This window comes from Pyricularia pennisetigena, chromosome 3 (genome assembly GCF_004337985.1).
Source record: "Pyricularia pennisetigena strain Br36 chromosome 3, whole genome shotgun sequence".
NCBI lineage: Eukaryota > Fungi > Ascomycota > Sordariomycetes > Magnaporthales > Pyriculariaceae > Pyricularia > Pyricularia pennisetigena.
Genome location: NC_043742.1, coordinates 8296646 through 8312396, shown reverse-complemented (window position 1 = coordinate 8312396; position 15751 = coordinate 8296646). Strand labels below are relative to the sequence as shown.

At 52.2% G+C, this 15751-nt stretch overlaps 4 protein-coding genes across 4 annotated transcripts; 2 read left to right on the top strand and 2 right to left on the bottom strand.

Moving 5' to 3' along the window:
- Positions 1–3176: 3176 nt before the first annotated feature.
- On the bottom strand, positions 3177–5480 carry PpBr36_03926 (uncharacterized protein; the record flags this gene model as incomplete). Its single annotated transcript, XM_029891095.1, has 2 exons — positions 3177–5197; positions 5273–5480. 2 exons carry the CDS (start codon positions 5478–5480, stop codon positions 3177–3179), a joined length of 2229 nt encoding a protein of 742 aa, XP_029754371.1.
- Positions 5481–5979: 499 nt separating this feature from the next.
- PpBr36_03925 (uncharacterized protein) lies at positions 5980–7354 on the top strand (the record flags this gene model as incomplete). Its single annotated transcript, XM_029891094.1, has 3 exons — positions 5980–6181; positions 6271–6389; positions 6473–7354. Coding segments are annotated over 3 exons (1203 nt in total), but the record flags the coding sequence as incomplete, so codon positions are not given.
- A 431-nt stretch (positions 7355–7785) lies between these two features.
- Positions 7786–11168, bottom strand: PpBr36_03924 (uncharacterized protein; the record flags this gene model as incomplete). Its single annotated transcript, XM_029891093.1, has 7 exons — positions 10977–11168; positions 10559–10830; positions 9430–9527; positions 8814–9361; positions 8549–8690; positions 8228–8466; positions 7786–8052 (listed from the first exon to the last, which is right to left on the bottom strand). The coding sequence occupies exons 1-7, from the start codon at positions 11121–11123 to the stop codon at positions 7786–7788; spliced, it is 1713 nt and encodes a 570-aa protein (XP_029754369.1). The 5' UTR covers positions 11124–11168.
- A 1988-nt stretch (positions 11169–13156) lies between these two features.
- Positions 13157–15251, top strand: PpBr36_03923 (uncharacterized protein; the record flags this gene model as incomplete). The annotated part of the gene is made up of 4 exons (XM_029891092.1): positions 13157–13675; positions 13792–14042; positions 14119–14202; positions 14288–15251. The coding sequence occupies 4 exons, from the start codon at positions 13157–13159 to the stop codon at positions 15249–15251; spliced, it is 1818 nt and encodes a 605-aa protein (XP_029754376.1).
- Between the last annotated feature and the right edge of the window lie 500 nt (positions 15252–15751).

The window sequence follows — 15751 nt, the reverse complement described above, 5'->3', positions numbered from 1 at the left end:
AAAAAAAAAAAAACGACGTCAACTCCGTCTCTAGTGGGTTGAGGCAGGCGACAAAACCGGCTAGAACTCTTCTAAAAAAAACGTCGAATGCATCGACCTGCAGATACGTGAGCTGGAATGCACGTCGAAACGGGGGAAAGACAGACAAACCCTCCCCCAGAAGGAACACGGTCGATGCTGAAAAGCTCCCGAGACTTGGGTCGTACGAACAACACCGAAACCGAAACTGAGGTAGGCTAGGTGGGATTAAAAGCCGGCACGGGGGGGAGCTTGGGCGCCAGAGAGCCGGGGCCAAAACGTACTATGTACAGTTACAGTACGGCAGAGGACGAGGGCGGGGGCGCAATGAATGGGAGTGAAGAACGAACGGTCTGGGTTCCGGGAATGTGGAACCCCCTGCGACAACACAGAGGGAGAGGATGGACGACCCCTCGGCACTTTTTGTCGAACGGCCCAATGGTTCACAGGCGGCATGAATGCCCCGCCCCACGTCGATAATACCGTTACGGTGCTAGGCAATTATAGGCAGTCGAGGGTAGAGTTTCGAGAACCTTATCCGTATTGTGGAAAAAGATTGGTTGACCGTGGTAGAGGGGTACGGTACCGAGTGACCCCAGCTCCTGTGATGCACCGTTGTATGTGATACTTTTTGTTTTGTTCTTCTTTCTAAATTGACTACATTTTTTTGTTAGATATTATGCTCAGAATAGGTGTTTTTTTTTTCCCTCCTATTTTTCTCCTAGCCTGCGGATTTTGCCATGTTATGTATTCCAGCCAAACGACACAAAAAAAAGTCGCCTCTCTTTCCCCAAAAAAAAAAAAAAACAAAAAACAAAAAAAAAACTCACACACAGTATCTCGCCTATATGCAGCATGCACGAGAACAAATTCAAGAAGCGGGGACCAGACCTGATACCGACAAAACGTGTACACTTTACCAAGCATACAATCTCATTGATTTATCCGCTTGACCCATTCCCAAAAGTCTGGCCCCTCCCATGATGCCCACATTTTGTTTTGGCCCCCAGAAATATTTAGTCCAGATCTGGTTCCGAGGGAACGGTAGGGCGAGGCGCCGCCATGTCAGTTGTGACGATATGTCGTATGATGCATGCCCTGTACGCTGTATGTGATGAACCAAAAAAAGAAAAGGAAACGAGACTAAAAGTTCCCTTATCCAAACAGTAAACGAAACCAGACCCGACGCCCTGGGTTTTTTTTTTTTTTTTTTTTTTCCCTTTCACGGAATATTCCGTAGCTGGTGCGGCCCAGGCGTTTGCGCCGATGTATCCGTGATTGAGGACGGAGAAAAAAAGGAGATAGCAAGAGGGGAAAATGAAAATATAGATCAAAATGAATCGCAAATGAACGAGCAGGCAGTGGATTCTTTTCTGTCACTTGGCAGCGTATTGCCAACGGCAACAATAACAGCGTATTCCAACCGAGACGGGAAAAAGATGGGTTGAGCACACAAAGAGAAAACACCCAACATGATCCCCGCACCTAATGGTGAGCAGAGCAGATGCAAACCAAAGATGCTTGAGTCAAAAAAAGAAAAGTTGCTGCAGGCTTATCAAAACGCATAAAGCACTTTTAACAACCTTCCTTGCAGCAGAGCAGATAACATCACCGCAGGGAGGGTAAAGATAGGTACGCCAGAAGAAGCAGGCCAGTTTCGGCGATGGAACGGATATTGCAACTCTGTACGGCGTTTGAAGCTTCCAAAAGATCCCCTCTTGCTTCAATAAATCACCAACTCGGCTCCCTGCCTGCCTGCTGCAAGCTGCAGTGCACGGCGGTTTCCGGTCGTTTAGCGACCCAATCTGGCGGCGCCCAACCCTTGCCAAAAAAAAAAAAATCGACCAAAGGCAACGCGGCCAGCCCGCACCCCCCCGAACCAGACCGCCGGATTTCTGCTCGTCGTGCGTGCCTGAACGTCGGGGCGGGGAAGTCGGACAACGCATAGATAGGGTCGGTCGCTAACGGCAGATGCGTGTCTTGCGCTTATCGAACGGGAAAATAATTCGTGTGGGGCGGCCGCTGCGGAGGCACGACCGTTTCTCTGGGAAATGAAATGCCACAGCTGCATGCAAGTCGGTTGCTCACTCGGGCTCTTATTGGCACACACAGACGCACGCATGCGTGATATATGTCACTTTGAGGTAAGCGAATGTGTTGTTTTGATTGGGAATTGGGTAGTATTGGCGCGCGAGAGAGGCCTGGGGTTGAGTGCATTGCATGGCCTGGATGGAGGAAAACGTCCGTTCCGCACAGGCGCAAAAATACCTTGATGTTATTTACTTGAAAGAAAAAAAAAAAAAAAAAAATTAGCCGATCTTTGTCTTTTCAAACTACAAACCTTACCTCCTCCTACACACTGTTTTTTTTGTCTATCTGCATCTAAAAATACAATCAACCAAATAAATGGACGAATGGGGCCAACAAAATTCTACTTAGAAAAACAAAAAGAGGTTGCTCAACAACCAGTTACAACCGGGTTTGTGAAAGATTGTGAATGCCCTCACCAGGGATCGAACCTAGGACCTCATCATAGGATGTAATGCACCAGAAACTAGTGGATTACTAGTGATGCGCTCTACCACTGAGCCATAAGGGCGTTAGCGACGAACCGGATAGGATTCACTCGCTGTTGACGAGGGTGCTGTCTCTGGCGCTTATGGGCCAAGCAAATCGTCTATCTGGAGTAGATACAGATATTCCATCGAGACTGCTCTAAACGTCCACAAATCGTCTTACTATCCCGGCTTGTTACTAGGATGGATTCAAAAGGCTAAAAACGACGGGAAAGTCGGGTAATAATAATCAGCGGTATAAGACCACTCATCACTATGTGTGCAGAGGAGTCGAGTTATTCCATTAGCCAACGGTAGCAAGTCTTGCTGTAATGACCATGTCTATCGCCAGCTAAGGAATGTGTGCATTAAACGAGAATGATAGAAAGCAATCGAGTGCTCATTGGAGCGCAAGGGGAATAACGCGAAAAGGTCGGATAAGTTGTGTTGAATAGCAATACGCAGCAGACAAGGTTAGAAAAATGCTGCCCCAATAAAACGCCTCGCCAATGCAAATTTTTGAAATGAAGAGAACAAAAGAACACTGCATGCCACCAAATTCCCAGTATTCAAAGACCGAGATGAACAGCCAGTCAAGCAGCTCTACGCCGTGACAGTCTCGGGTGCGCCTGCACCAAGCCCCTCGTACGCCCTGTCTACGGTCCGCCCGCCCATCCCGGGAACTGACCGCAACTGCGCCAAGCTGCTGATCTGCGGAGCGTCGCTGTCACCATCAACGGCAAGCAGCGCCAGGTTCTCGACCAGATCGCGCGCCTTCTTTGCTCCGAACCCCGTCAGGCTCATGATCAGCTCCGTGTTGCGCGAGTTGACAATATCGAGGAGCTGCTTCTTGCGCGGCGTCAGATGCTCCGGTGGGTATTCGGCATCTGATGCTACCGTCCTCCGGACCTGCTTCTTTTTGCGCGGTGCGCGCGCCGTCTTTTCCTCTGCGAGGCTGTCGCCGTCGTCGTCCACATCGCCATCCGTACCGTGAAAGTCGCTATCCGTGCTTGCCGCGGGGGCGGGTTTTACTCGCGCCTGCTGCGGCTTTTCTTCATCGACAATACCAAGGATGACCTTTTGCTTCTGGATCTTGCGAAGAAGCTTGGCCTGGCCCGGAAAGAAGCGCAATGCCTCCTCGTACGCGCGGAGGGCGCCTTCCTCGTCGCCAAGTTCTTTGCATTGCCGGGCTTGCAGGATGAGGCGAAGACCCTGGGAAGGCCCATCGTCGTCGCGGTTGCTGTCGGCAATTTTCCTTTCCAGTTCGTCGAGCCGTTTCTGGACAGCCTCGCTGATCTCTTTTGGCGGTTCGGCAGGCGCAGCTTGCGTTTCAGCAGCTGCACGCGCAGCAAGAACCTCAGCGACCTTGCGCTCAACCATAGCCTCAATTTGCTCGGCGGTCATGGAGGGAAACGATGGCACCGCTGATGGGCCAAGCAGCTGCCTCGGGACTGTCTGGGAGGGGCGGATCAGTTTTGATGGGCGCGGGAGGCTGAGGTTTGATTCGGTCGTTTCGGGCTTGCGCTTCGTCGGGCTGACCGGCGCTGCTTTGGCACGCGGCATCGACATGTTGGCCGTGGTGGGCTTGTTGGCCAAGGCTAGTGCGGCAGGCTTGGGAGGCTTTGCAGGCGCTGGACTTTTGTAGACGTTGAACAGTTTCGTAGGCTTCTCCTTCTCTGGCTTGTCAGCAGCAGAGGTGGAGCCGGGCTTGGAGATGGCGGCCGTGTTATGAGCGTTGGCAAGCGGTCGCAGAGGCTGCCTGCCTAGGGCTGGACCGCCCGAGTTGGTGCGAGGGAATTGTTTGTACACAACCTCATTTTCAATCTCACGAACTTCGATGCGTTTGGCACGCGAGCTGACATTCAGACTGCTCAGAGTATCCAGATGGTACGCACGCATGGGCGAGAGGTTGAGGATCATGATGGTGATGCCGTTGTTCTGGCCCAGGGATAGAATACGTGTCATCTTGGATTCTCGATACGGGATGCGCTTCTCGCCGCGAGATATCGCATCGACACACTGCGAAAGAACAAATAGACTTTTGTTGATTGCCGCAGACTCGACCAGGCGCTCCTTGCCATTGTCTGTGCGACGGTTGTCTTCTGATCCGGCAAGGTCTATGGCAGAGGCTGTGCTCTCTTTTACTGTGTCGCCCGTGGTCTGTGTAACCTTGACGCGTAGAATAGCATGACTGCGACTGCTATGAGCATTCAATTTGGTTGCTGCCGTGACCCGATTGTTGTTTGCCTCAATGTAGAGGTTCTCAAAGTCCTTGAGGTCGACGCATTGCCGTTCCGACAAGCCAACGACATACGTCTTGTTGTTGGCCTCGCGCAGGGGCAGGCCGGATGGGGTTCGCTTCTCTGGGGGTTCGAGCAGGTCAAAGACCTTGTCATTGTAAATTTCGTAGTATGACAAGGCAACGTCAACCGTGGTTTCGCCGTCCGAGTCCTTCATGATCTTCTTGCCGCGACGGAAAACGGCAGACAGAAGACGGGGGATCACTCCGCGCTCTGCCAGTCTAAGGCCACCACGCATCGTGTGCGTCTTGCCGGTGCCGGTGACGCCATAGGCGAAAATCGTGACATCGAGACCTTGGAACAGGGATTTGACGTGAGGAGCAACTAGGAACAAGCAAGTCTAGAGTCAATAATAAGGCATCTTATAGGTGATGCGCCTCTCGTCCCCAAACAACCCACCCTCGGATGTAAACAGAGTCTCCTGTGAAGTCGACATGTCGTAGACGCTGTTGAAGGTAAAGGAAAACTCCTCGGATGGATTCTTCGGGCTTGGAATCTTGACCACATTTGGTTGTTTCCCTTCTTGGCCGTGAGGTCGAACAATAATGTCCTTCTCCAGCTCCTTCTCGAGGAGAGGTCTTATCCTGGCCACGACGCGAACCGACATTGCAACTGAGATTGCCAACTAAGAAACCATAGAAGCCAAAGACAACAAGAAAAAGGCAAAGTAAAAAACCGATCCAAAGAAAGAAGCCAACGCGCTCACGTCTCTCTTGTTGTCGACTGTCGCCAATGTCAAAAGGGAGTTATTCAACGCGAAAGGAAATGTCGTTTGGTCAGAGCTTCAATAGTGGCACACCCATTGAAATTAAAGCCAATTGGAAATTCGGTTGGTTCGGTTGAATTGGTAGGTTTCCCCTTGCCAACCGGGAAACGTTGCTAGCGGCAACCTAGCTCATTTTGTGATCTGTGCAACCCACTGACGAGGATTTCTGACGCTGCAATTGGCTGGGTCACGTGAACATCTCATGCACTCCGCTCATGCAATTGCAATGCAGGCTTTGCGGCTGGTGACGGCATTGGGGACCTTGACATGCTGCAATAGATTTTTGCACCTGCGAGAGTGTTGACGTTGGGTTGGTCTCGTCCGTGGTCGCAACGCAGCGCCACATCACACACCAGTCATGCGTGGTCAATCGGCCATGATACGGTCAACACTGGCATTAAGGCCCAGGTTACGGCCTCGATTCGTCTGCCGGCAATGCCGTGCGATCCAGATCTCGGCTGCGCCCTCTACCATCACTCCCAAACATAGCGGGGATTTACTGGGAGCTCCCGGCCAGGCCCATACGAAGAGAGATACTGCGGGTAAGGTAGTCCTAGCTACTGTAGAGCATCATTGAACCCCTGATAATTGTCTGTCTAGTACTGACACACTCTTCTTGCCTATACTTCAGACGCCAGCTTCGAAGTTCTCGGATCGCCGTACTCGCTCCTCTCCGTCAGCCTCTCGCCTTCCCAGAAGCTCTACACAAGAAGAGGTACCCTGGTCTCCGTTGCCGGCAAAGTAGAAAATGTGAGAACAGCTATAGTCACCAAACAAATCGTCACTGTCTATATCTCAAGCCAGTCGCTGACATTGTGGTCTACCTCGTCCAGGCCCAATCAACGCTATCTCTCCTCTCGCCCCTCCGCCGCGCCCTCCTCGGCGTTCCGTTCCTCTATCAGCGCATAACATCCACGACCCCCATAACCGCACTGATCGGAACCGCCTCCCCCAACACCACCTTTTCGATCCTTCACCTCGATGGCACGACCGACTGGATGGTCACTCAGCGCAACGCGCTCCTCGCATGGACCGGCCACACCCTCGTCCCTTCTCCCCGCATCCAGCGCGGCCTGTCGCTTGCGCACTGGGGAAGCACACACCTGACGGGTAGGGGCTTGGCTGCGCTCTCAAGTCCGGGACAAGTATACCAGGTGTCGCTGGCCGAGGGCGAGGAGATAGTGCTGCACCCAAGCCACGTAACGGCGTATTCGATCAACAAGAACCCGCCGCTGCCGTTCCGACTGCGCAGCGTCAGCCCGCTGAGGGTACAAATCCCCGCCCTCCCGGCCTCGATGACCAACTACATGACCACCCTGGTACCGAACCGCCTATCAAACTTCATGACCGCGATGCGCAACACAGACTTGTACAAGACAATCGCCCGCGCTCTCTTTGGCCTCAGGACAGCGATGAGGAGATCCATCCGCGGCGATCGGCTCTTCTTGCAGTTCCGCGGCCCTGCAACGATTCTGATGTCGAGCAGGGGTGTGCGCGTAACTGATGTGTTGACCAACGACGACGTCAACGAGATTGCCGACAGCGAGGCTGGCGTGGCCGCTCGCGCGGTCGAGCTGGCCACGAAGCCCGAGCCCACTATGGAAGCGCCCGAAGTTACGCGCGGCAAGATTACCGGCATTCATGTCGCGAGTGTCGGCAAGGATGGCAAGGTCAAGTTTGAGGACGCCAAGGGTCTGAACGATTTTGTTGGTTAGGGATGAGATGACGGCTTTCAGCTCTGCCGTGCGTCCTTTCGTGTGTAATATTGACAATCTTTCCCTATGTACTAATATCTGATGAAAAGACCAAGAAATACTTTTGTCACGGGGTTGCATGAAGCATGCGGTTTGTCCATAGACAGTGTCCAACTATCACATTTCTTCTGGATTTTCTGACCTCTCATAACATTCTTCTGGTGATGTATGCTTTGCTAGTTGCTGGGTTTTCTAACCACATATGTGATGGAGCCTTATGGAATTTTCGGATACACAGAAAGGTTCAAGCGTGACGATATGATCGTCATCACTAACATCGCCACCAACAAGATAACCAGTACAGCGTCAGGTCTCATCAAAACCGTCGCGATAATCTCAAATATGGTCCATTACCAGAACTCGACTAATTAACAACCATCTCGGCCACCTCCTCACTTGACCAGCACCTTGACCCATTCAGCACCAGCAGGAGGAATAGGAACAAAGTAGTCGGCGCCGACCGCAACCGCCTCCTCGGTCGTCTCGAATAGCTCCATGCTCAATCGGCGAATGACGACAGCCAGCCCGATGAACAACTCGGCCCTCGCAAGGTTCATGCCAAGACACATGCGCGGCCCGCGGCTGAAGGCGACGAGATACTTCCTCAAGGCCTTGTCGTCGCCGCGCAGCCAGCGCTCGGGCCGAAACTCGAGCGCGTCCTCGCCCCCACACGGCCCGGTCCTGGTGCGTCAAGTACATGCTGGTGCTAAAGTACGTGCCGGGCGGCAGCCGCACCGCGGTGATTTCGCCTTGCTGCTGCTGCTGCTGCCGCCGCCGCCGCCGCTGCCGGCCGCCCACGTGCAGGGTCACAGGGCTGCGCGGCGACGTGCGTACCGATCGGCCCGTCACGGGGTACGACAGCCCCAGGGCCTCGTCCAGCACGGCGCCGAGGTAGGGGAGGGCTTCGAGCGTCGACAGGGCCGGGGTTTGCTCCTCCGAGGAAGGGTCGGGCCAGACCGAGTCGAGCTCGGCGGCCAGGCGTCGGTGGATGGCTGCGTCATTCAGGATCCAGAAGACGGCCTTGGAGAGCACGTTTGAGGTTGTTTCAACGCCGGCTCCGACGATGGACACACCTGTTTGTTTGTCGATTACGGGATTTTTTGTTTCTCAGTTAAAAAGGAGCATTTTGGATATTGTACTGTATGGAAAGCTTACCCTCGTCTCTCAGCCGTTCGACCGTCTTTTCCTCTGGAGGCAGGTTTGTGTCGAATAGCTCCTTGAAAATGGTCTTGTGTGCTACTTCTTTGTATGCCTGGTTGTCCCCAGACTTGATGGCTTTGATCTGCGTGTCTATTTGCTACGCGTGGTCAAGTGTTATCTTGTCAGAATGGGCGTGCAAACACAGGCCGCGGCCGGTTTATTTGTGCATTTTACAGAGGAACAGAATCGAACAGCCAGAGCGGATGGAAAGGTTTCTCACATCTATAAACGTGTTGAATACACGCAGACTCGGGTTCAACGCCTCAGCAACCCGTCGCGGCAGACTTTCAAGGAGGCCCAAAATCCAAGGAAACTGGCCCATGACATGACAGGACCGGACCAGCGTCTTCAACGAGTTGGTCAGCTCGGCGTCGAACGTCGGGTGCTCCATGTAGTCGAAGGACCGGGCAAAGGCATAATACGTGACGATGTCAAATGCCATGGACGCGAAGCACTTGTTGAGCAGGACCGGGGCGCCGCCGCCGCCGTAGTCCCCTTGCAGTCGATCGCAGAGCCGGTGGACCTTTGCGGCGACGTATCGCTCGATGCCGGCGATCTTCTGCTTGGAGAAAAAGGGCGCCAGGGCCGACCTGCGCAGGCGGTGGTGGCGGTGGTCGATGGTGCTGAAGCCCGAGTGCTGGTCGCCGAAGCGCCGCTTCCACTCCTTCTTCTTGTCGTACTGCGCGCCGGGCCCTCCGGCAAGGATGGTGTCGACGCAGTCCGGGTCTGAGATGTGGACTTCAGAGGGTCCGATGCGGACGACGGGGCCTTGTTGACGTGATCATGTTAGCATCTTCGCAAACTAGACTAGTGTGAAGTTGGGCACGTCGACCCACCGTATTTCTCATGCCATTCTTGGAGCTTGAAGACAAACTGCCCGCCACGAAAGACTTCGTGATACGTCTCGACCCAGCCAGTGACAGCCGCAAGTTTGCTGCCGGGGAATCCAGAAAGAGGGCTGAAGTAGAGTCGATACACGCAAAGCCCTACCAGCCAAGCCACGTATACAACAACACCGCATTTTACCACGGTCGTTAGCTCGAGATGTAGCATGCCTTCATGGCGAGATGAAGGACCCAGGAGACTCTCCAGGGCAGAGTATTTGCTCATTTTTTCCCCCCTTTTTGTTTGAAAGGAGCGCCAGATATTTCTACCTTGGCCAAAGTGCAAGTCCCGCCTCATAGAAAGCAGACAGGACGTCTCGATTAAATAAGGAAAACTAAGAGAGGGGCTCCTACAAGTTGCACCAAAGGCGACTTGCGTCGTGCATGTTGTGAGAGTGTGGCAGTCACTCTCGGGCGTTTAGGGTCGGAGATGCATTTCTGTTTTTGGCAGTCAGCTTTCCGCGAATTGGAGTTGCGAATATGATTGCCAATTGCTGCAGTGCATCCATGCCCAGGCTTGCCTCGCCGCCGATCCGTACCATTGTTTGGCCAGGACGGGCCAGGAAGGGCGTTGAGGGATGACAAGTTCTGGTGTCGAGATGCAGGAGATGCTGACGTGATACGGGGGAAGAGAATGAGGGGAAATATCCAGCAAATACTAGTGTTGGAATGATAATAATGGCCATCGCATTGGGGTTGGGATATCCAGGTATTTTTATTTCTGAGATTAGGCTCTGTTTTTTGAAACAGAAATAAAGAAGTTAGTCGTGAATAATTTCTCTATCAAGTTGAAAAAGAAAAAGAAAAAATAAAATAAAAAAATACAGCAATTCGCATTATTCATTCATTTTAACCCCAGACCCGTGCGCGTAGACGAGGTCTATAAACACCCAGAGCTGTGGAAACAACCAGACAGCAATCTCATTGTTGCATCCTAGGTACGTAGATAATTGTTTGCCACATGCCTTCACTGCATTTATGGCAAGCTAGTTGAAGAAGATCAACATTGTAGACGCTCGCCATAGGCATTCGCCTATATTTTGGGGGCAAAAAAAAAAAAAAAAAGCCATCTCCTATTCACTGCTTTATCTCCTGCTTGTGGAAAACTCCAGGCACCTCAGGCATCCATCCATCCCGCTGCGAACAGAAAAACTCGCCCTTTGGAGGCACCCTGTCGCGGTCCTGGTCGTCAAAGGTGCCCCAGGCGACGTAGCGAAACTTTTCGGCGGCTGCCTCTCCGTACTCGCAGAGGTATGCGCCGCAGTCGCCACAAAACTCCCGAATCACGCCGTTGCTGTCCTGCTTGTGCTGTTTTGGTTTGCCTTGGGTGTAGGTGAAGCCTTGAAGAGGGACCTAGTAATTATGGGTTTGCGTGTTTTGTTGTTTTGTTTAGGTAATGTCAGTGACTGAGATGTTCGTTTACGTTGTTCTTTTTTTTTTTTTTCGGATTACTAGACTAGACTGGCGGTTGCTCCAGAGAGCAAGCCACACTCACTCACCTTGGTCGTTACGCCATTCTCCGTCCCAAAAGCCCGCTTGCAGCTAGTGCAGTGGCACAGCGATGTTCTTGCATCCTCGGCCGAGTCGAGCTCGACGCGGTAGGCTACTTGTCCGCAGACGCAGTGGCCGTGGAGTGTTGCTGTCATAATCGGCTGGAAGTTGACGGTGATGGATATTGAAGATCGGCCAAGCTATGAGAAGAGTATCTATCTGACCCGGATCGATAGTTTGCTGTGATCAATATCTTGTTAGACTGGTTCCTGTGTCGTTTCCAGAGATCTTGTTTTTGGTTGGGTAAAACAAACAGTTTCAGGTTCGTTTGGACAATGGACATCTACAGCGCCTTGCTACCTGCCGAATTATTTGGCCGGATTACGCCGTCGAATTGTGGCAGGGCATGACGCCGCGGGGAAACGTGGACTATTTTGAATGTCGTCACACTGACGTTAGGTACCTTGCCTTAAATCTGGTACGTGACGGGCGGGCACATGGGGCAATCTATACCAAGGCAGGTTAACAATCTCAGGGTGCATTCATTCGTTAATTGTCGAGAGGCGGACAGGTTGATCAAGTTCGAATAGAACCATTAAGTTTTCATCTGAATCAACCTGGCGCAACTAGTTGAGCAAGGTGAGGCGGCAGTCACCGTTTTCGAGGCAACAACATGTAACTGTTGTGGCAAGCATAGTTGAGAGGCGCCGAAGTCCCGTTTGGTGCCTGGGCGCATTCACATCCAATCATGTAGATACCCTGCCCGATGCATCCAAGGTCAATATGCAGCGACAGAGTATAAAAGAAAAAAAGAAAAAAAAAATAAAAGATAAAAAGTAAAAAAAAGAAGAGAGAACGCTGCGCTGATTAGGGGCTCATTCGCCACACCAAGCAAAACATGACTTAAACTTATCTACTTTGCTAGCAGGTGCTGGTAACCCACGAATGCATGACCCAAGAATAGATTTGGGAGTAGTAAGTTGTATAATCACGCCTTGTGGATGTCATCACGTGGGACGACCCCGATAGCCTACAAAGTCTGATATTTGGCCGACGTCGTGCCATGAAGCTAGTTGACGGGTCTCAATCAACCAATCGCAAGCGTGATACCGACAGATCGGGTGTTTTGGTGCGTCCCCCGGCTTCCTATCCGCGGCCAAACTAGCAGCTAGTCTACTCCTCACCGTAAACTCTGTGGCGTTGCTTCGCAGTCTACCTCATGGCAATGGTTAAGGCGTTCCCCATACCCGTCTGGTGGATTCTAGTGCCGATCTCTACCGCAAGTGGTAATGATGGTTCTATACCGCCGTCGGGTGCTGGTGCTATGCTAAAAGGAGCTCACCAAGGAGAGTTTTTAATTTTTTGTTTTTTTATTTTTTTTTTTGGAACCTGCAAACAATAGGTTTGAAAAACCAGCAGTTGTTCATATATCTGACACTAGCTCGGAACGTGGTGTTTCCTTCTTGGGCATCATGTTCTACTTAGTTGATCAGCCCTCCCAACCCTCTTCCATAATCTCCCCCGATTGCACGGTTAGCGTGGCCTCCAAGACCTTGTTGATCGTTGTGTCTTTCATTTAAGACACCTTTTGTAGAAGATCTGCAAGGCCAAAGTCTGAAGGCTGTACTCCACCCCGTCGCGGATCGTAGATGGGATCGACAGGCTGGCGTACGGGGTAACCGAATGGTTTGGGGTGATTTGACCTATTTTCCAACAGTGCAGAAAATCATATTCTGCCCCAAGTATCTCAGAGCCTGAATCAGGCCCTAGCCATGCAGTTGGTAGCATGGGCTCATCACAAACAATGATCCATGAAAACAGGTGTTGACTAGTCGGGCCTGACAGGCAGAGCTAGGGCTGCTCGTCACCTTGGCACAAGAGGGATCTGCAAAACGTTGCCCAATAGTTCGGCAACTTCCATATTCTCAGCCATGCTCATCACAAGAATGCAGGAGAATAGACCCTGCAGGTGAACTATCATGTTGACAAGTCAGGGGTAGATGCATACAGCTTCTCCTTCGAATGGAAACCTTGAAGATATAAACACAACCCCTCAAGTCCTCGACAAGAAGAAAACGTAAAAGGGAAAAAAAAAGAAAAAGAAAACCCTCTAGCCTCACCAAGTCTTGCTCACTCCGCAGGACATGGCCGAACGTCAACAACAACCAAAGCAGCTCACAGCATCATCATGATGGACAAGTCCACCACAGCAGACGCAACCCCCGCGGAGGCGGCCCTACCGCCAGCGGCCTTCAACTCGGGGCCGGTCGCCCTTTTTTGGCTTGCCTGGGGAGGCTTCTGGACGGTGCTGGTACTCGGCGGCATGATCTTCCTGTTCAAGAACCGCCGCATGCCGTTCCTCAAGATCCGCGGCCTGGGCTTGTCGTTTGGCGCCGTGACCCTGCTGCACCTGTACTGGCTCTCCTCCCAGATCGGCCTCAGCATCGGCGCCTTCGTGCCCGACCACGCCGAGTTCTGGGTCATGGGTCTCTACCTGCCGTTTGGGATCGCCCTCTTCCACGCGTCCAACAGCCGCTTTCTCCACGTCGCCCAGGCCCAGAAGAGGTACGCCGAGAAGGCGGCCGTCTATTCCGGTCCCGAGAAGCAGAGGTGCAGCTGTAGGGACAAGACCCTGCTGGGAAGGTTTCTGAAGCTGGACTACTCCACCAGGATTGTCGTCGTTGTGTCTTTTGGGATGCTGCTACAGGTGCGTACTACTCGGATTGAGATGGGTCTGTTGGACGAGCGACAAACCCTCAATTTAGGCACAGAAGCTGACAAGAGACTCTCTCTCTCCCTCTCTCTCTCTCTCTCTCTGTTTAGCTCATCTTGACCGTCACCATGTATCTCGTCTCCCGCAAATACCACCCATCGTTTGGCATTCCAGGCACCGAGGTCACGGGTACCCCTTTGCAGCAGAGAATGGAGAGGGGCAAGGGATGGGAGTGGTGGCCGTCCATCGTCTGGCAGTTTTTCTGGGCTTGGATGGTCGCCCCTGTTATTCTTTGGAAATCTCGTGACATCAAGGACACTCAGGGATGGCGCTTGCAGACGTTTGCCTGCTGCATCGCCAGGTATGTCACTAGCCCATCCTCTCCAATGCTGTACAGTGTACGCAGCTGCAGGTGCAACATTTACTGACCAGATCAGCCTACCTGCCACCCCCTTGTGGTTGGTTGCAGTTTATGTCCCGGCAATGGAGCCTGTGAATAGATATGTCATACCCTCTCAATGGTGAGCCAGCCACACATCAGAACTTCGACAGAAAACATGAAGAAAAAAGGGACGAGTAGCTAAAGCTCAGAACCAACTCGTGCAGGATCTGTCTCTCCATCAACTTCATCGAGATCTTTACAATCTTCATCCCCTGCTGGCAGGTGATCACGCACAAGTCCTTGCGCAAGGAGACACTCGAGTCCATCGCCAGCTGGGAGGCCAAGAGGCTGGAGAACCCAGAGCGCAGGACATCCTTCGTCACGGATTCAACAAAGATCGGTTCCGCCGCCGGCGTGAGCTGGAAGTTCCTGTCCGACGTCGAAAAGGCGACTGGCCAGTCCGAGAGCGTCTTCACCATGGGCGCGCTCGATTACGTACTGGAAAAGAACCCCGAGCCCCTCCGAAAGTTTTCGGCCCTGCGGGACTTTTCGGGGGAGAACATTGCGTTCCTGTCCGCCGTGGGCGATTGGAAATCGGCCGAAGGCAACCGGCAGAGAAGCTCGGGAGCCGACGACGCAGGGACCGCAGGACGATCCGAAAAAGAAAACGTCCAGGAAGAGGACGAGGCCGAGCTCAACCGCAAGCGCTTCAACGGCGCGCTGCACATCTATGCAGAGTTCATCAGCCCGCGCCACGCCGAGTTCCAGCTCAACATTGCATCGCAGGACCTCCGTCGGCTCCAGGACATCTTTGAGGACGCGGCGAGGATTCTCTATGGCGACGGGAACCGACTTGACAATCCGGCCGTGCCGTTTGAGACACCCGACTGGTCCGGGAATGCAAGTTTGGCCTCCGCGGCCGGGTCTGGGGAGGGACTTTCTACCACAGAGCCGGACGACCGGGGGCGTGCCCAGTACTTTGGGGCGATCCCGGAGCAGTTCTCGCCGAGCGTTTACGACGCGGCCGAGACCAGCATCAAATATCTGGTTCTGACTAACACATGGCCCAAGTTTGTCAAGGAGGGGAGGGCCTCCATCTCGGAGCATTCCGCGGATTCGGCCGAGACGGATGATTCTCAGTCGCCACTGTCCAAGATATCCGTGTATCTGAGGAACATGAGGTACTAGATCGAGAGGGGGCCTGCATGGAAGCCTTTCGTAGCAATATAGTAATAGTAATATCCCGTCCCCTTTGTGTAAAAGGTACCTCTTGATGCATGCATTGTTTGTCAATTGGTTAATCTGAACACATATGAATCGCATACACGAACATACGCTTACGTGTAGTTGGGCACCTGTCGCAATCCGCTCAGGGATAACAAGCAATGCTAATTAAAGTTTTTATCAAATTACTATTATTATAGATGTTAATTTAAATTGACATTTTAGTCAATTAAAACCTATTATATATAGTTTGGCAAATTAATGCGAGTGTCTTATTTAAAAATATGTTTTTTAAATATAAATTCAAAAATTTAATGGTTATTCATATGATAACCAGGCATATATCGGAAAATTTTAATACATTAAATATTCCAAAATAGGTTAAGTACCCGAAAGGAGTTATTATTATCGTTATAAGAGAAAATAAAAGTGGAAGGAAAAGGGAAGATTCGATCCTCCGCGGT